This window comes from Prionailurus viverrinus, chromosome C2 (genome assembly GCF_022837055.1).
Source record: "Prionailurus viverrinus isolate Anna chromosome C2, UM_Priviv_1.0, whole genome shotgun sequence".
Classification (NCBI taxonomy): domain Eukaryota; kingdom Metazoa; phylum Chordata; class Mammalia; order Carnivora; family Felidae; genus Prionailurus; species Prionailurus viverrinus.
The window spans coordinates 92,560,461-92,586,648 of record NC_062569.1 but is presented as its reverse complement, the minus strand read 5'-3'; the positions used below and the strand labels follow the sequence as shown (position 1 = coordinate 92,586,648).

At 32.8% G+C, this 26,188-nt stretch overlaps 1 protein-coding gene across 3 annotated transcripts in view; it reads left to right on the top strand.

Annotated features, from left to right (window-relative positions):
- The window catches only part of STXBP5L (syntaxin binding protein 5L), a 398,449-nt gene that overhangs the window by 270,007 nt on the left and 102,254 nt on the right, over positions 1-26,188 (top strand). For 2 of the 3 annotated variants that reach the window (XM_047876607.1, XM_047876609.1), the window contains exons 19-20: positions 14,920-15,071; positions 17,049-17,120. In XM_047876607.1, coding sequence (XP_047732563.1) covers positions 14,920-15,071; positions 17,049-17,120 — 224 coding nt within the window. The remainder of the gene's footprint in view (positions 1-14,919; positions 15,072-17,048; positions 17,121-26,188) is intronic. The other variant, XM_047876610.1, reaches the window with a different exon arrangement.

Below are 26,188 nucleotides of genomic sequence, written 5' to 3'. Positions count from 1 at the left end.
TGATGCCAAAACTTGAAACGACCATTACAAAAAGCAGAACATAAGCATAGGTGCAAAAATCCCAGCCAAAATATAAATAAAATAATCACATATTAGAATGTGTCAATAAAATAATGTGTCAATAAAATAATAAAATGTGTCAATAAAATAATCACATATTAGAAACATGTTTAGTTTATACCAAGAATGCAAGGCTTGTTTAACATTTGAAATGAATTCATGTAATTCATCACATTAACAGGATAAAATAGAAAACTATAAAAGTAAGCCATGGGATGCAAAAAGCAAAAACATTTAGTAAAATGTATCTTCTATTCATGAGTTAAAAAGAAACCATTAACTAAACCAAGAAGGAAATTTCCTTAATCTGATACATAGCAGCAAATATCATCCATACTTTACATAAAATGTTGAAAGCTTTACATCTGATATGAAAACAAGACAAGGATGACTGTTATCACTACCTCTATTCGCATTGTACTGAAGGACCTAGCCAGAGCAATACATAAAGGAAAATAAATCAAAGTTAGTTATATAGATTACAAAAGAAGGAAATGGAAAGAAATGATTATGTATGTACAACATTTAAATACTTTGCAGATAAATTTTATTAGATTGCAAGAGTAGTAGATACAAAGTCAATGTAAAAATAAATGACATTTCCAGGGGTGCCTGGGTGGCTTACTTTGTTAAGCCTCTGACTCTTGATTTTTTGGCTCAGGGCATGATCTCACAGTTGTGAGATCAAGATCCACCCCACATAGGGCTCCATGCTGGGCATGACAGCCTGTTTAATACTCTCTCCCTCTCTCTCTGTCTGCTCCTCTCCCACTCACACATGCGTGCGTGCTCTCTCTCAAAATAATTAAATAAACAAACAAGCATTTCCATATACTGAAAAAATAGAAACTAAAGTTGTATAAAGATTCCACTTGCAATAAAATAAAATAAAGTATCTAGGAAAACACTTAATAAAAGATTATCAAGACCTCTACCAACACGCACGCACACACACACACACACACACACACACCTCTACACAGAAAACTATAAAAAGAAATTAACAAACCTAAATCATGGAGTGGAAAATTCAATAATAGTGTAAAGATGTCAGGTTTTCACAAAATGATCTATTGGTTTACCATAATACCAATATAAATTTTAGCATATTTTTTCCCTTGAAGTTTAAAACTGGTTCTAAAATGTATAGAGAAATGCAAAGGACCACAATTAACTAAGACAATACTAAAGAGAAATAGATTTAGAAGACTTGTTCTATGGGAAAGCAAGAGTTATTAAAGTTATATTAGTCATGACAGTGTTCTATTGGCACAGGAGAAATAGACAAATAGACCAACTCGCAGAAGAGTGAAGAAAGAGATCCAAGCATATATAACCAAATTGGTTCTGCAGAGCAATAGAGGAAATGACAAGTTTTCCCCCAATAAATACTACAAAGCCAATTAAAAAATATATAGAGAAAAAATCTGACTGTTCTTTCCCACTATATACAAAGATTCTAGAAGGTATTATAGGAGAATATCTTCATTACACTTATGTTAAAATATTTCTTCAATGGGGCACCTGGGTGACTTAGTTAAGCGCCAACTTAGGCTCAGGTCATGATCTCATAGTTCATGAGTTGGAGCCCTGCATCAGGCTGTGTGCTGACAGCTCAGAGCCTGGAGCCTGCTTTGGATCCTGTGTCTTCCTCTCTCTCTGCCCTTCCCCTGCTGGCGCTCTGCCTCTCTCTCTCTCTCAAAAATAAACATTAAAAATTTCTTTAAAAATATTTCTCCAACATGCTAAAAAATTATTAATCATAAAGAAAAACATTAAGAAACTCTTGGAAAAAAAGGCACCATTAGAGTGAAATGGTAGGGCAAGGAAGAGATATTTAGATTGTGTCTGACACTGGACTCATTCATATGCAGAGTGTAAAAAGAGTCTCATGAGTCATCAATAACAAAAAGACAAATAATAGAAAAAAATGTGCAGGAAATTTGATCAAATATCTCACAAAGGAAGATATGTAAATGACAAGTATATTTGCATATACATATGAGAAAGTACACAACCCCATTAGTAATGTTGGTAATATTTGCAAAGATATTGGGTATAGGAACTCTCATACATTGCTGCAGAGGGTAAACTGTTGAATCTACTTTATAAAATGTTAGCATTATGTACTCCATTTTAGCATACTTATGTTAGCCCACCCTATAATCCAAAAGTTTCGTTTCTAGGTATATAACCTAATGAAAAGCAAACACATATCTATCTTTTGATAAACATCTATCAAAAACAAGCAAAACTGCTTTTTTGGTGTAGGAAGTCAGATTTTGGAAGAGGAAAGAGTAGCAATAATTGTCAGGAACATGAATCAGCTGCTGGTAACATACTATTTCTTGACATAGTGGTGGTTATGTGGGATTGTTCACTTTTTGATAATCCATTGAAGTGTACAATTATGTACACTTTTATTTATAAATGTTACATATGAATAAAAGTAAAATATAGAGTTTTGAAAATACTTGAGTAATTTAATTTCTAGAAATTTATCCCACAAATATACTCCACATTTTAGTGCAAAGTAACTTATGAAGGATAGTCATTGTTGTATTGTTAATAGCAAAAGACTGGAAGCAATCTCATTGTCCATTAACAAAATTATAGGGGAATAAATTAGATTACATACAAATATTGGGAGTCATTTAAAAATTTTACATACTATGAATTTACATAGAATTAGCAAAATATCTAATAAAGTTCTAAAAATCAAGGTACAGCATATTACTTATATACTATGCAACATTGTCTTTCTATAATATGCTATAAACATCCACAAATAAGAATAACCCAGTTAAAAATAAACTATATAAACAGGCAATTCACAGAAGAAATACAAATGGCAATAAACATGAAAGGATTTATAACTTCACTAGTAACAAGTAAAATTGAAACAAGAGCAATTTTTATCCATTATATGAGAAAATTTTTAAAGATTGCTAACATATTCATTAAGAATATGAGGAAATGGATTCTTTTTTATATACTTTTTTTTTTAAATAAAACTAAGGGGTACCTGGGTGGTTCAGTGGGTTAAGCATCAGACTCTTGGTTTCTGCTCAGGTCATGATGTCACGGTTCTTGGGTTTGAGCCCTGCATCAGGCTCCACACTGACATTACACAGCCCTCTTGGGATTCTCTCTCTCTCTCTTGCTCTCTGCCCTTCTGATACTCATGCTCTCTCTCTGAAATAAAAGAATAAACTTTAAAAATAAATAAAATAAAACTAAGCATATCTTTTGACTCTGAAATTCTAGGCTTAGTGAAATATTTACAATTTCTGAAGGCTTTCACTTATGCACCGTTAGTAGAAGCATGTTCCTTGCATCATTCCATATAATAGCAAAATATCTGGAACCTATATAAATCTACCTAAATAGGAAGATGCTCTCTTAAAAAACATGTTACTTTTGTACCTTCGAATACAATGCAACCGTTAAAGAACACAGACAATGAAATATATCTTAGACATGTTTTAGTGAAAATAATAAAGTTATAGAACAAGTATAAGCTTGTTAAAACATAGAAAAAGGGCAAGAAGAATATAAAAACTGTTAATGGCAGTCATTTTTGAAAAGGAGATTGGCACACAGTAGACCAAGTAAGGGGGCTTTCATCTTACTGTTTGAATTTTTTCTTAAATATTTATTCATTTTTGACAGTGTGAGCCAGGGAAGGGCACAGAGAGAGGGGGACAGAGGATCCAAAGTGGGCTCTGCAATGACTGCAGTGAGCCCAATGTGGGGCTTGAACTCATGAACCGTGAGATTGTGACCTGAACTGAAATCGGACACTCAACTGACTGAGCCACCCTGGTGCCCCTTGTTTGAATTTTTTAAAGTAAAAGTAATTTTTAAGACTGAAAAAAAAACTTTAAAGAAAACTATACTTTGTGCCTCTGAAATGCTCTTTCCTTAGGGACTTGGGGATGTGAGTTGTTGAGAATCATCAGACACCAGAAATGGTTAGAAAATCTAGAGCCTATGGTATGTGACCAATGACTTGAAAGTCATTTGAAAGCATAAATATAGAAACTGATAGAGTGCAGCAAAGTAACTGAGAAGAAAATGTTGGAGAAAAAAGAAGGTGAGAAATCAGTCATTGAAGAAATCTAGTAAGAAGATTAAATGTGAATATTTTACTTTTATTCCAAAGACATAAAGAATTATGTTGAGTCAGCTCTTCTATTATTATCAGCTTTTCTTCCTCCCATTATTTCCAGAGGATAGAGAACCATACAATTTTGATGGCTTAGTGGAAGCTCTGTTTTTTAGTTACTGAGATAATCTAGTGCAGGGTTAAAGAGCATGAATGCTAGAGTCAGATTCTTTGGGATTCAAATCTTAATTCTGCTTTCTGGCTGTTGAATCTTAGAAGTTACTTAAAGTTTCTGTGCTCAATTTCCATATCTGTAACACAAGGATAAAATGTTGAAAGGATTAAATGTATGAACACATGTAAAATGTAACTTTTAAGGGCACCTGTTTGGCTCAGTTGGTAGAGTATGCAACTTTTGATCTCAAAACTGTGAGTTCAAGTTCCACTTTTGGTGTAAAGCTTACTTAAAAAAATAAAAATAAAAACAAAAATAAAATAAAATTTAACTTTTAGGTTCAGGGCAGAATACACATGACATATTCAAAAAGAACAATTGTGGAGCTTTTAATTAATGAATTACTTATGTAGGGTGTAGAGAAACGTGAAATAGTGTAGTATCCCAGGGATAGAAAGGATAGTGATTTACTACCACCCATAAAATAATAACTTGAAGATATATTTACTTGAATAAACAAAGTAAACCAATAATAGAGTGATTTTATCTTACAAATACAAAAAGAATTTATAAATGAAGAGAGAATCAAGATGGCAGAATAGGAAGATTCTGAGTTTAAGTTCTCCATGGACACACCAAAATTACAACTACATATAGGACAACTCTCAGAATGACCCAAAGACTAGAAGAAGAGCTCTTACACAACTAAGGATAAGCCACGTTGAGACAGGTAGGAGTGGAAGAGATGCAAGCTAGTCAGGATCTATATCCCCAGCATGGCAACCCACAAGCAGGAAGGATATCACATAAGTAGAGTACTCCCTAAGGAGGTAAGGGTTTAGGTACCACATCAAGCACCAATGCCCTAAGGACCTGCACTGGTAAAATGTGCCCCCATAACAACTGGATTTGCAAATCATTAGAGTTTAACTCTGGGAGAGCCACGGGGCTATAGGAAAATAAGACTCCACTCATAAAGAGCCTGGTTCACAAACACAAACTCATCTGCACCAAGACCCAACAGAAAGGCAGCAGTTTAAAAGGAACTTGGGCCATACTTGAAGGAGACTTATTGACTAATTTTAGGCATGTTCTGTAGGGACAGGATCTGTAGCAACTTTATTCAGGAATATGTGCATATGTGGGTGCCAGTTTTCATATTCCTCTATCAAGCTAGCCTGGTACTGGAAGGCACCATTTCTAATACCCTCCATCTACCTGGTTAGCATTACTCATTCCACCCTTGTATTCCCCTATGGGTCCATTCTACCCAATATACCTATAGCAGTTGCAGCCCAGCCACAATAAAAGGGAATACAGAACCCATATAGGGGACAGCCTGGAGCACCTGGTTCTGGTGAACAGTAGGGATTGCACTTCTGGGCCACACAGGAAATCTACCTAAGGCCATTGCTTCACAACTGGGAGATATAGCTGATCTATGTAATATGTAGAAACACACAAAGTGAAGCAAAATGAGGAGATTGAGGAATATATTCCAAATGAAAAAACTGATAAACCTCAGAGAAAGAACTAAATGAAACTGAGATAAGGAATCTACCTGATAAAGAGTTCAAAATTACAGTCATAAAGTGTTCACCAAACTTGGGAAAAGAATGGATGAACACAGTGAAAACTGCAACAGAAAGATAAATATTAAAAAGAACCATTCAGAACTGAAGAATACAATAACTGAAATGAAAAATACTTGAGGGAATCAACAGCAGATAAGATGATGCAAAAGTACAAATTAGTGATATAGAAGACAGGATACTGGAAATCACCCAGCTGAACATCAAAAAGAAATAATAAAGATCATAGCAGAAATAAATGAGGGAGGGAGGGAGAGAGGGAGGAAGGAAGGAACCAGGATATGATTCCTTGAAAAGAGAAACAAAATTAATAAACCCTTAGGAAAACTCCTCAATAAAAAAAGAGAGAGGATTCAAATAAAATCAGAAATGAAAGAGAAATAATAATTCACACTACAGAAGTACAAGGATTTTAAGACAGTACTGCAAACAACAAGTATGCCAGTAAATGAACAACATAGAAGAAATGGATAAATTCCTAGAAATATACAATTCCATGAGTAAATCTGAAAGAAATAGAAAATACGAATGGACCAGATACTAGTATGCAATTAAATCAATAACCAACATAAGTCTAGACCAGATGGTTTCACAGGTGAATTCTACCAAACATTTAAAGAAGAGTTGATATCTATTTTTCTCAAACTATTACAAAAAAATAGAAGAGGAAGGAAAATTTCCAAATTCATTCTATGAGGGTAACATTATCCTGATACCAAAACGAGAAAAACACTACCCAAAAAGAAATCTGCAAGCCAATATCTCTGCTAAACATAGATGCAAAACTCAACAAAATAATAGCAAACAAAATTCAACAATACATTAAAATGATCATTCACCACAATCAAGTGAGATTTATTCCTGTGGTGCAAGGATGGTTCAGGATTTGCAAATCAATCAACTTGATATACCACATTAACAAAATGAATAAAAACCATATGACTATCTCAATAGATGCAGAAAAAACATTTGACAAAATGACATCCATTTATGATAAAAACTCTCAACAAAGTAAGTTTAGAGAGAGTATACCTCAACATAATAAAAGCCATATATGAAAACCCGCAGCCAACATCATGTTAACAGTCAAACACTGAGAACTTTTCCTCTAAGATATGGAACAGGACAAGGATGTCCACTCTCACTACTTTTATTCAATATAGTACTGGAAGTCCTAGCTGCAGCAGTCAGACAAGAAAAAGAAATAAAATACATCCAAATAGGGAAGGAAGAAGTAAAACTTTCACTATTTCCAGATGACATGCTACTGTATATAGAATATCCAAGGGTGCCTGTGTGACTCTGTTAAACATATAACTCTCGATTTTGGCTCAGGTCATGATATGGTCATGAAATCAAGCCTCGCTTGGGGCTCTGTGCTGGGCATGGATTCTGCTTAACAGTCTCACTTTACCTCTTCTTCTGCCCCTCCCCCACTCATCCTGTCTCATTCTTAGAAAACAAAAACCCTAAAAACTCCATTAAAAACCACTAGAGTAGGGGCGCCTGGGTGGCGCAGTCGGTTAAGCGTCCGACTTCAGCCAGGTCACAATCTCGCGGTCCGTGAGTTCGAGCCCCGCGTCGGGCTCTGGGCTGATGGCTCAGAGCCTGGAGCCTGTTTCCTATTCTGTGTCTCCCTCTCTCTCTGCCCCTCCCCCATTCATGCTGTCTCTCTCTGTCTTAAAAAAATAAATAAACGTTGAAAAAAAAATAAAAACCACTAGAGTAGATAAATGAATTAAGTATTAAGTTGTAGGAAATTAATATACAGAAATCAGTTGCATTTCTGTATACTAATAACAAAATAGCAGAAAGAGAAATTAAGAAAATAATCCCATTTGCAATCACATCAAAAAGAATAAAATACCAGAGAATACAAAGAATAATTTAACCAAGGAGGTAAAACATTTGTACTTTGAGAATAATAAAACACTGATAAAAGAAATTGAAGACAGCAAAGCAAATGTAAAGGCGTACCACACTCATGGATTGGAAGAGTTAACATCATTAAAATGTCCATACTACCCAAAGTAATCTACATATTCAATGTAATTCCTATCAAAATACCAGTATTATTTTTCACAGAACTAGAACATGTACTTGTAAAACTTGTATGTAAGCACAAAAGACCCCCAATAGCCAAAGAAGTCTTAAGAAGGAAGAACAAAACTTAAAAATATCACAGTTCTAGGTTTCAAGGTATACTATGAAAGCTATAATAGTCAGAACAATATGGTACTGGCATAAAAATAGACACATTCACCAACAGGATAGAGAGCCCAGAAATAAACCCATGCTTATAATGGTCAACTAATCTATAATAAAGGAGGCAAGAATACACAATGAGGAAAAGACAATCTCTTCAAAAAATGATATTAGGAAAACTGGATGGTTAAATTGAAAATAATAAAACTGGACCACTTTCTTATACAATACACAAGAATAAACTTACATGGATTAAAGACCTCAATGTGAGACCTGAAACTATAAAATCCCTAGATGAAAACAAAGGCAGTAATTTCTTTGATATCAACCTTAGCAACATTTTTCTGGATAAGTCTTCTCATGAAAGGGAAGCAAAAGCAAAAATAAACTATTGGGACTACAACAAAGTAAAAAGCTTTTGCAAGTCAAAGGAAACCATCAACAAAACTGAAAGGCAACTTACTGAATGGGAGAAGATATTTGCAAATGACATATCTGATAAGGGATTAATTTCCAAAATACATAAAGAACTTACATAACTCAATAGGAATGAGTCTAATTTTAAATGAGGAGAGGACCTGAAATGACATTTTTTCCAAAGACATACAGCTGGCCAACAAACACATAATTAGATGCTCAACAGCACTAATTATCAGTGAAATGCAAATCAAAACCACAATGAGATACCACTTCATTCCTGTCAGAATGCCTGGTACCAAAAAGACAAGAAATAACAAGTGTTGGCAAGGATATGCAGAAAAGGTGAGCCCTGGTGCACTGTTGATGTTAATGTAATTTGGTGTAGCCACTATGGAAAACAGCATGTAGGTACCTCAAATAATTAAAAACATAAACATCATATGACCCACTAATTCCACTGCTAAAGGTAATGAGAATAAAAACATTAATTCAAAAAGATATATGCACCCTTAAGATTATTGCAGCATTATTTAAAATAGCCAAGATAGGGAAGTACTCTTAAGTATCCATCAATAGATGAATGCATAAAGAAGATGTGACACATATCCTACATACACACACAATGGAATGTTACTTGGTCATGAAAAAGAATGAGATCTTGCTATTTGGGACAACATGGATGGAACTAGAGGTTGAAATAAGTTTGAGAAAGACAAATACTATATGGTTCACTTATATGTAGAATCTACAAAACAAATCGAATGAACAAACAAAAAAACAAAAAAACAGAAACAGAATTATAAATACAAAGAAAACTAGTAGTTGCCAGAGGGGAGGGTGTTGGCAGGTGGAGCAAAATAGGTGAATGGGATTATTGGGCGCAAACTTCCAGTTATAAAATAAATAAATCACAGGGAGATAAAATAAATAAATCACATTTAAGGTATGCATACCCTACAAAAGAACTGTGCAATAGGTCTTTCTGCAGTGATGGCAATGTATTATAATCTGAGCAGTCGAATATATTACTGCTAATCACAATGAGCACCTAAAATGAAGCTAGCACAACTAGGAACTGAATTTTTAACTCTAGGTATAATTAAATTTTCTTTTAAAATTAAAAAAATTTAAATTTAAACACAGACAGTTTTATGATTATTTTTACATGGTGGTATATCAAGGGAAAAAAAACAAAGCTATTTTTAAGACAGAATTATTAAATCAGTAATTTTCCAAAATGTATTTGTATTTGATTACAAATGTTATATGAGCTTTTTTCCCTAAGTTCGTACCAGTAACAAAACTTTTAAGGTATTTAAAAGCAAAATTTTGCTTTTTTTCCAACCCATTGAACAAACATATTTAAACCTATTTTTCTGAGTTGCTTTTAGAAAGAAGAGCAATTTCTTAAAGCATCACCATATTCAAAGATATGAAATAGAAATGTGTTTTTAAAATATTTGACTTTTACTTTTTTTTTATATTTATATGTGTCCATACATTAACATTGTTTATAAATGCAAAATAGAACAGGATGCCTGTAGGGTATTTAGGGACTTTTTAATGTGGACTTTTAATTTCTATATATAAATATATTTTGTACTTATAAAACAGAAAAGTTAATTAACTCTTAGACAATTGAGAATAGCTAGTTTTTATATAAAGCAGTTTAAGATAGATGTTGAGTATTTAAAGAAACAAAGATGAGATTAATAAAAATTATTTTTATTATAAATGCTAAATCTTGAAAATATGTTCTTGTTGATTGATATTTTCTTTTGAATTTCCTTACCAACAAGATATTGGAAGAAAAAAAAAATCTCACCTTTTCTTCCCACAATGAAATCATTTTATCTTTCAGGTAGGTTAACTAAAATATCCAATTTTTTAAAAAATCTTTGCCATATCATTCTCTTACTCTCCAGAACATTCTTAGGGACCAGAGTCCATAACTCTGTGTAATTCTCTGTCTTTTTTGTAGCAATTTAATTAACTAAATATTTATTAGTATTACAAATACTTTATTGAGGTATGTATATAAAATAAAAATCACCCATTTTAAGCATGACATATTAATTTTGACAAACATGCAAGACAAATATAAGTCATGTAACCACCAACAAACTAATGATATAAAAAGTATCGATCACCTCAAAAGGGTCCTTTATGCTCCCTTGCATTCAATTTTTACCTCTTCCTCTAGCCCCTCAATTTGACTGCATTTACTGTAATTTTATATAGAGTCATAAATCATAAATAATTTTGTGTTTGTTTTCATTCACTTAGCATAATGTTTTTGTGTTTCATCCATATTGTATATGTATCTGTGGCTTGTTCCTTTTCATTGCTGTATTATCCATTATGTGGATATACAAAAAATGTGTTTATACGATGGAAACTTCAGTTGTTTCCAGTTTGAGGCTTTTATGAATAAATTTGCTATTAATGTTCAAGTACAAGTCTTTGTGTAATATTTGTTTACATTTTCTTGGGTAAGAAAGAATAGAATTACTGGGTCATATGGTGAATTTAGTTGACCCTTGAACAATACAAGTTTGAATTGCATGGGTCCACTCATACATGATTTTTTTCAATACAATAATGTAAATATATTTCCCTTTCTTATGATTTTCTTAGTAACATTTTTCCTTTAGCTTATTTTATTGTAAACATCTAATATATAATACATATACAATATATGTGTTCATTGACTGTTTATGTTACCAGTAAGGCTTCCAGTCAACTGTAGGTTATTAATAGTTAAGTTTGGGGGGTATGAAGGAGTTAAAACTTATACATGGATTTTGATTGTGTGGGGGGTAGGCACCTTTAACCCCTGTGTTGGTGAAGAGTTAACTATATATATTTATAAGGCAAACTATTTTTTAAAGAAGTTGTATTCTTTGTATTTCCAACAACAATGTATTCGAATTTCAGTTTTTCCACATGATTGTCAACACTTGATGTTACCAATCTTTTAATTCTATCTACTCTGATGGGATCAGTGGTTTTAATTTACATATTCCTGGTGACTAATGATGCTCAGCATCTTTTAAGTGCCTATTTCACATTTGTACATTTTGTTTGGTGAGATATCTGTTCAAATCTTTTGCCTATTTTTTGAAATCAAGTGTCTTATTAATTTTTCTGTACTGTGGAAGGTAAAAATTTAAGGCTCAATTTTTTACTTATGGATATCTAATTGTTTCACATCATTTATTGAAGACTATCTTTCCTCTGAATTCCTATAATGCTTTTGTCAAATATCAGTTGACCATTTATGTTTGTTTATGGCCACTCGTTTCATTAAAATTTATTTTTATCTTTACTTCAATACCAGCCTGTCTTGATTCCTGTAACTTTAGAGTATGTTTTTCTCCACCTTCTTAAATATCTGGAATATATATTTTTAAGCATTTTTAATATCCTTGTTTGCTACTTTTATCATTTGTTTCATTTCTAGGTATGTTTCTTTTGATTTATTTTTTCCTTTGCTTATCAGTCATGTTTTCTGAATTCCTTATATGCCTGCTACTTTTTATATAGTGGACATTGTGAATTTTACATTATGGTGGTATTTTGTTTGATTCTTTTTAATAGTGTTGGTTATTTTTCTGGAAGGCAGTTATGTTACTTAGAATAATGTGTCTAAGCTTTTTTTTAAGGTGGAGTTCAGAAGAACTTTTAGTTTATGGCTAAATGTGTTCCCCACTCCTAAAGTGATACTACTATATCTGCTTTTTTTTGTCTATTAGGAGATCTCAGCAGTTTGTCTGGTAGTAACATGAAATATTCTCAGCCTTTTGATAACTTTGTGAATTGTTCAGCTTTATCTCTTTAGTGGTTCTTTCCCAAGCCTGGGGGAATTTTTTCACATGGATGCTCCAGAGAACCATTCTATGAGTCTGATATATTCTCCTTGTGTAGCTCTTTTCTCTCTAGTATTTTACCTCATAAATTCTGGCTGTTTTTATAGCATCAGAGTCTGATCTATTTCTCCTCAATTCAGTGCGACCACTGATCTCTCTGTGTTAGTTTCCTGTGCTAGTCTAGTCTGGAAAGTCTCTCCTCCATTCACTAAATTAGAACATTAGTTTAAATTAGAATACCCAGATTCCGGTACTGAAATGTTCTAAAATGTGGTGATGATTCCACAATTCTAAATACATTTTACTAGTAAGAACAAATATATTTAAAACCACAGAACTGTACACTTTATTTAAATCAGTGAATTTTATAATATGTGAAATATATCTCAATAAAACTGTAAATAAAAAACAAAACACAAGAAGAATACCTAGGTAAAGTTTACTTTGATTGTTATCCTTCTCTCATCCTATGTTGCCTGGTTGGTCAATCTGTGCAAACTGTGTCTTAATATATTTCGTACAGTTTTTTATTTAAGTTAGGAAATTAAACCCAGTATTCTAACTGACTTTTCAACAACCATTGCCTGACCTCCCCAACACTAAGGTATAACTTTCTAGTATTCTTATTTTTAATTCAAAGAGAAAAATAATCATTCTGGTTGATGTAATACATTCTACTTTCCTATTTTTTTTCTTGTCAGTATTGAATTTGGGAACTCTATCATACCTGTATAAGTTTCGAGATATGAACTTGCTATACAGTATGTAATATGTATAATATTGCATTTACTTATTATAATATTAGAGTCAGTTCTACTTATGTATGGAAATTTTTCAAAGTATTTTAATAACAATTTTCTGATTTTGATGCTCATTAAAGCCCTGAAAAATAGATAAATCTAGTATTATAATTCTCATTATAAAGTAAAGAAACTAAGGCCTGACAAAGTTCATTAATTGTTTTCAAGGTCACATAACCTGTAAATGATAGAGATAGAATCTGCTGACTTTAAAAAAAATTTTTTTTTATGTTTATTTTTGAGAGACAGACAGAGATGAGTGGGAGGGAGGCAGAGAGAGAGGGAGACACAGAATCTGAAGCAGGTTTCAGGCTCTGAGCTGTCAGCACAGAACCCAACACGGGGCTCAAACTCACAAACCGTGAGGTCATGACCTGCGCCAAAGTCGGTGCTTAACTGACTGAGCCACCCAGGTGCCCCTCTGCTGACTCTTATAACAATAGTTTTTGTTTTTGTTTTTGTTTTAGTTTCCAAAGTCTGTCTTGTTGGAAGGTGTAGAACTCTATGTGAAATAGCAAAACATCTCATATGGTAGAACTTTTCATTTGTTGTAAGGAAGGAAGGCTATGTGGTGGAGTGGAAAGAAACTGAGAGTAAACCAATGGTTTGTCAACCAGATTCAATCTGAGTAAGAAAACAACACAGAACTTACATGAAATGAGCAAAACAACAGTCATGTAACTAGTGTTTGTTTAGTTTAGGGAGCAAACAGCACAAATTTACAATTGTTTAGCTAGAAGACATGTTGTAAATTCAGAAAAAGAGAATTTGTGTAAGCCTAATAAATATTAAGACTGACCAAAATGCCTGCTTAGTGCTAAGAGCTGTTTTAATTTCTCAGGAGAAATAAAAAAAATTAATCGAATGATGTTTGTCTTTTAGTAGGACAAAAGTTAATAAGTAGGACAAAATAAAAAACAAGAGAGAAATTTTTAATTTTTTGTGAATGAAAATTGTATCTCTGTTTATATCTACTATGGTGTCAAAACCTTAGATATAGAAAGTTATTTTTTATGTAAATTTTGTGTTAAATATATACTGTTTAAGAAGAGAAATAATTTAGGGGTGCCTGGATGGCTCAGTCTGCCAAGTATCCAACTTCGACCTCGGTCATGATCTCGCAGTTTATTAGTTTGAGCCCAACATCAGGCTCTGGCTGACAGCTCAGAGCCTGGAGCCTGCTTCAGAATCTGTTCTCCCCTTCTTGCTCTGCCCCTCACCTGCTCATGCTCTATCTCTCTCTCAAAAATAAAAAAATATTTTTACAATTTTTTAAGAAAGAAGAGAAATAATTTGGAGGTTAATAATTATAATTTTATTTTTAAAAGTCATCTAATTATATACCTAAGCATCTATAGCTATTAGAGTATGCCATTTCTTGATCTATTTCCCCACTGCTAGCAAAAACATTTTATATGATTCTATAAAAAGATAAGACCAAGTTAAAGAGCAGGTTGGGTAATCACTACTTAAATAATAAAATTGATGATAAAATATGACTGTATAATATGGCTATTATACAAGGTCACTCCATCCTGTGTAAAGGCATGGTATCCTTCCTGACGTTACACCAATCGCGACCTTACCTCTCCAACCCTAAGGCATTACTTTCCAATTATGTTTAATTCAGAGATTACAATAATAATGATTATTGTGATACGTTCTAGCTGCATTTTTTTTTTTCTCTCAGAGTTGCATTTGGGAACTGCAATGGGTTGGCTGTGGTGGATTTTATACAGAAGACAGTACTGTTAAGCATGGGGACCATTGACCTATATAGATCAAGTGACCTATACCAACGTCAACCACGGTCTCCTCGAAAAAACAAGCAGTTCATTGCAGGTAGGAGATAAAACAAAATGGTTATGAACTTGATTAGTTCATCTGTTTTCTTACCTTTAGATTTCTTATCTTTCTTCTGTAATGCTATTCAAATGCATGGCAATATGAAGTCAATATAACTTATAATACTATGTAAATAAAATTGGGCGGAAATATAGTGAGAATCTTTGAAAGGATAAAGGAAGTGTTTAAATTTCAATTTGCTGCCAAAGTTAGGGAACACCTCAAGTTTCATAGGTTGAATTCCTAAGAAATAAGAGAAAATAAGAATTTATTAAATATAAAACTGCTGTGAAAATCAGGCTCTGTAGTTGAAAAAATTATTTGCAATAGTTGTATTTTAACAGGATAGTTTTCTTCTAATATCTCTTCTAATATTCAAAAATATAATTTTAAATATTCACTACTTTTAATTGTTTAAACTCCATATTCTGGCTGTCACCTTTCTTTATTGGAGGGTGATTTTCTTTGAGGTATTTTCACAAATGCAATAAACATTATTAACATTTTAAAATGCTATGAAAGATAACATTTTGCTTGACAGGACCAATAAATTTGTATAACTATAAAGGAAAAATATATAAGGTTAATTAATATATAAGCAGAAATACTTTCTATATAATGCCAAATTTTGGTATGCCAAATTATCCAAAGTTTACTGAAATTTCAGTATTTATCCAAATAGTTGGCTTTGTAAACACTGACAAAATTTTGCATATTTTCTGTCCACTGATATAGTTTAGTTGATAAAAAAAATCAGTTGACTCAAAGATTTGCAGATGGAAATACATCTATAGTATTATGTGTTTAGTTTATTAAATAGACTCATGTAAAGAATATTTTAAAATAAAAAGAGAACATTATGATAGGTGTTATTTACTAAATAGCAAATGTGCCAAATTTAACATCCAAATGTTATAATAAAAGAAGTTTCCCTTTGGACTAATGAAAAATTAACTTGATATACTGAAATTCTTCCCTTTGTTAATCTTTTTTCTTTTTTTTTTTAATGAACCTTAACCCTTTCCACGTTGCTAATTTAAACCCTTTTCAGGAGCACAAAAGTTCTCCTTCAGAATATAGAAGTCTCTTTGTTTCCTGCTAGTGATCTCAGCTTTTAGCATAATTTTAGGAATGCTGGAAATTTCAAATTGTATAGGTTCTGCCTCTACCTTTTCTGGCTTTTGAAAGGAAGGCAGAATAAGAGATTGTGCATGCATGTTCCGTAAGATTACCTCATGATTGGGAAAGAGAAGATTGATTTTTTAAAGTTTATGGACTCTAGGGTAGGAAAATATTAGGGTATAAGAGGCAATACTGGCATACTGAAAGCACAAATTGAATTTGAAAAACTGGATCCTATGCCAGTATCTAAGTTACTTACTCAGTTTATACAATGGTATGACAAGGTGTATATTGTGACCAACAACATAACTGTTACTTAATTTAAATTTATTGAGACTCAATTATGATTAGAGCTTAGAATTTTGATGACTTTAAAATCTGGAAAAACTGTGATGAAGTCATAAACTTTGTTCATATTTAGTGTATAAAATGACTACAATGAATACTCATTTTATATTATAAAAATAAAATACCAAAGACTAAAATCCCTAAGCTGTCTTTTTAATACTGAGGATTGAAGACAACCATTTTAATTTTTATGAGGTAACATAAGTATTATTTACATGTGAAATACGTTTACTACATAAAAATCATATGACAAATATGACATCTACTCTTATATTTGATTAAATAAAATTACTATAGCACTGTCATCATTCATCTATCACCTCTTACTTTCTAATTGATTTATTTTTTTAATATCTCCTTTCTAATTTGGTTACCTAAACTTGCTGCAATTTCTTCATCTTGGCTGTTCTAGATTCTGGTATGAATCACTTCCTTTCACTTTAGACTATTTTTCTCTCTTTCCCCTGCCTGCTGCTGATGCTGATGTTCTGGCATGTTCCAAAGACAACTTTTGCATGCGTGGCCTGTCTAACTTTTATCCTGATTTAACGAAACGGATCCGTACTTCCTATCAGAGTAAGTTCTATAAAGGTTAGGCAAATAGCTTTTCTAAGTTTTAATGCCTGATTTAAACCCATACATCTGTGCTTAGTAATGTGTTTTTTAAAACACATTCAGCATGCATGCAAATTTTTGTTTTGTTATGGAAGTGCAACCTGATAATTTTAATAATTATATAAATACTTCAAATAGCTAATATCATTTATCCATTTATTCACACCCATTATTTCAGTGTTTATTACAAACCATGCAGACCTTATTCTGTTAGTTCCAGAGTCACTGTCTTTTGTTTTGAGGTGGAAGAGCCATGGTGCCCTTATAAATAGTAAACCTGACAATGCCAGTATCAATAATAATTGAATACTTTCTTGTTTGGAAAACCTTATGCCATTGCTCATTTTAAAAAAGTATTATAACAAGGACTACAGTATTTTCCTAAGTAATTGGATTTCTTAGACTTAGCTAACTTTCCTAGTTTCTGTTGCTTTTTTTTAAATAGAAAACACAAACACACTGTGAAGTTAGGAAATTAAGGTCACAAACTAAAAATCCAATAATATTAACATTTACCATGGTAGAAAATGCAAATTTGAAGATGATGGAGTAAGCAATTCTAAAAACTAGTTCAGAAAGAATGGAGAATGAAGGTATGATTGGAGGTGCAGATATTATTAGTGATATTATGGGCTAACATTCATCGACAAGAAGAGGTTTACAACATATTGATCAGTGTTATGTTAAAAAAGAAGGAACTGGAGAGTGTTATGCTACGTGAAGTAAGTCATACAGAGAAAGACAGATACAATATGTTTTCACTCTTATGTGGATCCTGAGAAACTTAACAGAAGACCATGGGGGAGGGAAAGGGAAAAAAAAAAGTTAGCAAGGGAGGGAGCCAAACCATAAGAGTCTCTTAAAAGCTGAGAACAAACTGAGGGTTGATGGGGGGGGGGGGTGATGGGTATTGAGGAGGGCACCTGTTGGGATGAGTACTGGGTGTTGTATGGAAACCAATTTGACAATAAATTTCATATTAAAAAAAAGAAGGTTGCTTAACAATATATATGATGGCTTCATGTTGTATAAAATAGGCATATACATGTATACACACACATATTGTTTGTATTTTGAATTTCTTCAGACCTCGCCTCACCAGTTTGTAGATGATTAATCGGATCACATCATTAATAATAACCTAAAACATTGTCTTCCTCTAGCTAAAGGATGCCAATTCCTATGAAATCCTTAAAATTTTTCTGGGAATGCCCATAGGGTGACTTATTTTTCATCATAGGTATTCTCTAGTTTTCTATTCTAGTAGAACACCCCCTTTTTGGTTGCTTTTCACTGTCTTTTCTCCTGGTGACTTATGATAGAACACTGATATCTATGTTGGCTTCTGCTGATCCTAAAACAGAAACCAATTAGGTATTATAATATTTCTTGACACCTGAAAATTATGTAAAATTTCATTTCCCCAAAATAAAGCTTTATTAGAATGCAGTCAAACTCATAATTTACATATTATCTATGGCTGCATCCATACTACAATGGCAGAGTTGAGCAGTTGCAACAGAAAACATATGGCCCATGATACTCAAAATATCTACTATCTTGCTCTTTATATAAAAAATTAGCTGACTCCTACCCTAATACTATTCTTTCATACCCACTCGCTTCCACATAAAATGTTTCAGCCAAAACTTTTCCTGTAAATAGTCTCCACATGGTTTACCACACATACTGGAGCTTCTGAATCCCAGTTTAGCCTTCTCAGGGTTGGATTCCCCCAAGACTGTGTGTGTGTGTGTGTGTGTGTGTGTGAGAGAGAGAGAGAGAGACAGAGACAGAGACAGAGACAGAGACAGAGACACAGAGAATGTATCCATCTATATGGATCAAAAAAGTTTCTAAACATGAGACTGTGGCTTTTACACATCTCTTCTTTTAGTTTTAATGTATTTTCTGACATTTCTGTAATAAAAATGCAATGCTTTTATAGTAAAAAGAGAAATTTTATGCTGAGGATAAGAAGCAGGAGAAGGCTCTTAATCATGATTCTACAGTATCAACCACAGTATAACAGTTAATGAAGTTCAGAGACATGCTCACTTATTCTGAGCCTTCAATACTCTTATACAGCCTTCAGATTTAAAAAGCAAAGATTTTAAATCTTCATTCAGGGTACTCTAAAATATAATTCCTATCTATATTTTCAAATGAAATTTCTACTACTCTTCTATAAAAACACTCCCCTTAGGCCAAGGGTATTTATCTTGCTATCCTTATAATTTATGCATATTATCCCCCCTCTGAACACACCCTGCTCAAATTTTAGTTCCTATTGTAAACTTTTCCTCCTGCCATCAGAGCCCTGTTATGCCAATTCATTTAAATGCCTACAGTGTCTATAGTAGACATGGTAGAACGTGAACCAGTTGGTAGTTGGTGTAGATTCATTTGTATTTTATTTATTTTTATGCATGTGCTCTACCTTTCCAAATGCATGGGAAGAATGTGAAGAGTATATCTAAAATTCTTTATACCCTCTATACCTAGCACAAATATGTGCTCAGCAGTTAAATGATGATGGTAGTAAGATAGAGCATGACAGCAGGCTCTTTCTGCTCATATGAACAGCCAAGGGATTTTTCAGATTTGACAAGGGAGAACAGAAATAGCTTCTGCAGTTATTGGGTTCACTGGAATTTTGCAAAACAAATAGTTTTTTCTAAACAAAGATCTGAAGTGTCAAGACAGAAGTAAAATCAAGTCCTTAGGAGGCCATTAAGAGATCCTCCATGTCTCCACCAGTGAGCTCCCTAGAAATTCAGACAAGCCATGGAATTTGAAATCAATTTCTTTAAAGTCTTCTCTTGATAATCAACATCATACGGGACTGATTAATGACTTGAAGGTATATCCTGGAATATGCTTTTAAAAATAAATTTTATGAAAACTTGCTTTTAATTTATTGGATCATAAAACCTGGTTATGTTTCTGTAGTTCCATTTTATTATAATAGAGACTATTTGGCCTTTCATGAATTATTTCCTAGCTTTCAGGAAAGCATATCTGCATTGTTCCTACTTGGGGAAACTGAATCCACTTCCACTGAGTGTCTATTCTATTCTGGGATTGTGCTCGGCAGTTTGACTCAGTGTTATATTATTTAATGGTCATTGTAACCCTTTATGGCAGATAGATATTTATCTGTAGATTCCTCTATAGATGAAAAAAAATGAAGACAAAGGATATTAAATTAGTTTCTCAAAGTTACAATGAGTGGGAATTAGGCCTATCTGATGCAAAACAGACTTCATATGCTTTCCATTGTATTATTCAGTGTCTCTAAGTGTCTCAAAGTTTCAGGGTCATTGGAAATCAATCCCATTATACTATAATCAGAAACCACTTTTTTACCCAGTTTTTACCCACAATCAATGAAAAAATATATTCAAAAACAAAACAATTTAAAATTATTTTTCACAATTGAGGAGATTAGACATGGTGCTCTCTGAAATCCAGTTTTTATCTTTTATGTTTTATTATATCATGATTATATATTATATTTTATTACATCTCAAAGGGACACACATTCTGTTTTGAACTTTATACTTTCATTTCTGGAGAAACACTTAAATGCCAATCTTTTCCTGGGCTCTTTCACTGATCATTTTGTAAGATAGTTTAGGTTCCAAGGAACTGCCTACCCTAAATCTTTATTCCATCTGCAAATCTTTCACATCATAGAATAACAAAACTCTATGGCTCAAAGGAAATCTTTGTATTTGACAGATTATGATTTGTGGAACCAATAAAATGATTTGCAAAGAGCAGCAGGCATAGCAGTCAGAGGTTTATATCAAGTTCTACTTTTTCTACTTAAGAAGTACTCATTATATCGGTAATCGGTGGCTAGTCATTTAACTTCTCTGAGTTTCTTTTTTCTCTAATATCAAGTAAAAATTATAATCCCTTAACTCCCTTAAAGACTTATGGAACTTTTCTTGGTTAATGTTTGTAAAAGTACTCTATAAATAGTAGACATTATTATTTTAATAAAAGATGAAACCAAGCCTCAGAGAGGTTAAATATCTTTTCCAGTATAACAACTGGTCTATGGAATGACTAACATCCAGTCAGCTGCCTCGTCAACTAGTGCTCCTTCTACTTGTGAAAGTGACAGAAATTTTGCTAGTTAGAAAATAATAGTATGCTGTTTAAACCAAAGGAGTTGAGGAATAGGCTTAAGGTAGAACACTGTCAGACAAACTTGCTTGTGCATCAACTTCTTGTAATGCAATGGAAGATCCTTTAAAAAGTCTCAAGTCTATCTATAGATATTTTCCCACTCTCACTGCATGGCTTTTTCAGATTGTGGGGAACGGTAACAGATCCTGGGAACACAAATAGAAGCATAAGGAAAAATTGAAAGAAGAATAAAAGAGAACTAGCAAAGAGAGGCACATGAATGTAAAATAAAAATGAACTTGAGAATATAAAAAATGGAAAAGTAAAACAAAGAATAAGAAAGAAAGAATGCCTCAATGAACAAAAATGAGCAAAAATCATGGTAAATAATAAATGGGAAGAGGTCATTTATTCAAAAAAATATTAAGCATCTTTTGTGTCAAACATTTTTCTAAGCACAAGATATACAGTGATGAATGAAATAATTATGGACTCTTTCCTCAGTTTAGAATAGAAAACATGTAAGGAATGCATATATGTAAAACATGTAAAGAATCCATAGATGTACTATTATAATTGAAAAAAGCAAAGCCATCAAGGAGAAAAGTGAGATAAGGGGGAAAAGGTGGACCTATTTTTGAGAGTGTTATGAGAGAAGGGCCTATCTGAGGAGGAAATATTTAAGTGAAATTGTGTCAGATAAGAATGAAACAGACAATGCCTTGGACTTACACTTCAGACCAAGATACAGACCAGATTAATGTCTTGCCTAAAATAAACAAACAAACAAAAAAACAGATATAATAAATGAAACTATGGCTTTTTTTAAGATGCAGGACATCAGGCAATGAAATACAGTAATCTCTGAAAATGGGAAACAAAAGAAGTGAACCCTATAACCACACACGTTCCTGCCCTGAGAGTTTGCAGACTGCAGCAAAAGAGGAGGGGAAACCCTAGAGAAACCCAGTTGACTCCCTAAGTTAATGAGATGGAGATGAGAAACCAGGAAAACCAGAGCAACTGCAGTTCACAAAGAAGATCCCAGAGATCTATAGTTTCCTCCTCACCAAAGTACTGATCAACACATACTATGATGAAACTAACTAGGAATACATAAAGAACCATCTGAAGGGATTAAAGGAAACAGTGCCTATTCCCAGCAGCCAGACTAGAAAAAACTTCGAATTCACATCCACTTCTAGTTAACATTGTACTAGAGATTCTAGTGAGTGTAGTCAGGCAAGAAAAAAAGTTATCTAAATTGGAAAAGAAGTTAAATCATCTTTTTTCATAGATGACATCATCATCCATAAAGAAAAAAATCTAAAGAATTCTACAGAGAGCTACTAGAACTAATAAGTGAGTTTAACAAAGTACAGTCCACAAAGTCAATGTATGAAATCAATTTTATTTCTATCTACCCAAAACAAACAACCTGAAATTACAATTTGAAAATACCATTCATAATAGCATCAAAAATATGAAACAGCCATAAATAAGACAACAGATGTGAAAGACCCAGACTGAAAACCTGAAAACATTGCTAAGAGAAGTTAAAAAATACCCTTCAAAAATGAAGAATTACACCATGTTCATGTTTCACAAGACTCAGTGTTAAGATCTCATTTCTCCCCAAATTGATTTGTAATTCAATACAATTCCAATAAAACTCTAGCAGACTTTTAATAGAAACTGACAAACTGATTCTAGAGTCCACACAGAAATGCAAAAGATTTAGAGCCAAAAGAGCTTTTTTTTTTAAAAAAAGAGAAATGTTGGAAGACCAACACTACCTGATTTAAAGACTTTTTAAAAAATTAGTGTTATTGAACAGTTTAATGTCAGTCCAAACACAAATAGATCAACGGACCTTAATAGAGACTTCAGAAATATACCCACAAATATATTTGGACAACTAATTTTTGACAGAGGTGCAAAGGCAATTAAGTAGAGAAAGGATTGTTTTTCCTACAAATGATACTTAAACAATTGAAAAAAGTTAACTTTGATCCATAAAAAAGTTAACTTTGATCCATTGTAACAAATTTTTTCAAAAAATTAACTTATAAATAGATCATTAGCCTTAATATAAAACCTAACATTTTTATAAATCTAGGAAAAGAGGAGATTTTTATGATACTGGGTTAGGCAAAAGTTTTTTAAATAACATGCTTCATATTAGAACATATGACTACACTGGACTTCTTCAAAAATAAAAATTTCTGCTCTTCAAAAGATAATGTTTGAGAATGAAAAGTTGAGCCACAGACTAGGAGAAAATATTTACAAAGCATATATCTTATAAGGGATTTGTATGTAGAATAGATTGTTAAAATTCTAAAAACTATAATAAAGCATAGAACCCAATAAAAATATGGGCAAGAAATTTGAATAAGTACTTCACAAAGGAAGATATACTGATAACATATAAACATATGAACAGGGAAGGAAACAACCTTCAGAATGGGAGAACATATTTGCAAATGACATCTCTGATAAAGGGTTGGTATCTAAAATCTATAAAGAACTTATCAAACTCAGCACCCAAAAAATAATCCATTTAAAAAATGGTCAGAATACATGAATAGGTATTTTTCCTAAAAAGACATACAGATGACTAACAGATGAAAAACACTCAACAACACTCATCATCAGGTAAATACAAATCAAAACTGTAATGATTATGACAATGGCCAAATGATGGAAACAGCCCAAATGTTGATCAACTAATTAATGGATAAGGAAGATGTGTTGTGTGTGTATATATATATATACACACATACACACACATCATATACATATATGTGTGTATATATATATATATCTGCACACATACATACATACACATACATACACACAATGGAATATTACTCAGCCATTGAAAAGAATGAAATCTTGTAATTTGCAAAAATGTGGATGGAGCTAGAGAGTATTACGCCAAGCAAAGTAAGGCAGAGAAAGAAAAATACCATATGATTTCACTCACATGGAGTTTAAGAAAACAAACAGATGAACGTAGAGGGAAAAAGAAAAAAGAGGGGCAAAGCAGAAAACAGACTGTTAGCTATAGAGAACAAACTGAGAACTACAGCAGGGGAGGTAGGCAGGGGAATGGGTTAAATGGGTGATGAGTATTAAGGAGGGCTCTTCCGATGAGCACTGGGTGTTATATGTAAGTGATGAATCACTAAATTTTACTCCTGAAACTAATATTATACACAAAAAAAGAAAAGTTTTAGGAAATCAAATCCAGCTGAATATCAAAAATAATTAAATAGAGAATATTCCAGAAATATAATGATAGTCCTTTATTATAATTCAATCAATCAATAAATTGAAGAATTAAACAATAAAGAAAAGCATATGAAAAGATTCTCAACACTCATCATTAGGAAAATCAAATTAAAACTATAATGAGAGAGGTGCCTTGGTGGCTCAGTTGGTTATGTGTCCAACTCTTAGTTTGCCTCAGGTCATGATCTTATGGTTTGTGAGTTTTAGCTCCACATGGGGCTCTGCACTGGCAGCCCAGATTTTCTCTCTCCCTCTCTCTTTACTGGTCCCCAGCCTGCAATATCTCTGTCTCTCTCAAAATAAATTAATTAATTAAAAAAAACTACAATGACATATCATTGCACATCGGTTAGAGTGACTAAAATCAAAAATGTTGATCACACCAAGTATTGGCAAGAATGTGGAAGAAACAGAACTCTCCCACCCTACTGGTAGGAATGTACAATGGTATGATCAGTTGGCAGGTTATTAAAGATTTAAATATACATTTATAACATGATCTAGTCATTTTTTATCGTTATTTAAACTAGACAAATGAAAGCAGAAAGCCTATATCAATACAAACACATGCATAGCAATCAAACATTGAAACATTTGTAGTAGTCAAAACCTGAAACAACTAAATTCTCCAATAAACAAATTCTGTTATATCTGTTCGGTGGTTTACTAAGCAATAAAAAGGTAAGCACTTTTTTTTCCTTTTTTTAATGTTTCAAGTTTTTATTTAAATTTTAGTTAACATATAGTATAATATTAGTTTCAGGAGTAGAATTTAGTGATTCATCATTTACATACAACACTCAGTGCTCATCACAAGTGCCCTCCTTAATAGCCATCACCCACTTAACCCATTCCTCCACCCACCTCCCCTCCAGCAACTCTCAGTTTGTTCTTTATAGATAAGAGTCTATTATGGTATGCCTCTCTTTTTTCCCCCCTAGGTATGCACTATTGATAAATGTTGCAACATCAATGAATCTCAAAATAATTACACTGAATAAAAGAATCCAGGCAAAAAAAGGTGTATATTCATATAAAATTCTAGGAAATGAAAACTAATGCATAGTGACAGAAAGCAGATTAGTGGTTGCCTGGGGGTAGGAAGGGGCACTTATGGGAAGGGCTGGAAGGAGGGTTACAAAAAGACACAAAGAAACTCTTGTGCATGAGGGATATGTTTATTATCTTGATCGTGGAGATAGTTTCACAGGTGTATACATATGTCAAAATTTATCATATCATATACTTTATAAATATGTAAATTAAACCTTCATAAAGCTTTTTTTCAAGAAAAAAACTAGCCACATGAGGCAGGAAATGGTGTATTCCAGGCAGAGTGAATAGCCTTATAAGAAGGTTCTAAAGGTAAAGGACTTAACTATCTTCTAGAAATAAAAAGAAGGCCAAGGAGGCTGGGAGTGCAATAGAAAAGGACTGAGAGGGAAAATGAGTTAAGATTTTGATGTCTAGATGAGCAGGAATAAGATTATACATGTCCTGAGGCAATTATAAGAAATCCCATTTTATTTTAAGGAGGAGAATGATATGCTTTTATGTCTTAAAAATATCATCCACACTGCTGCATGAAGAAA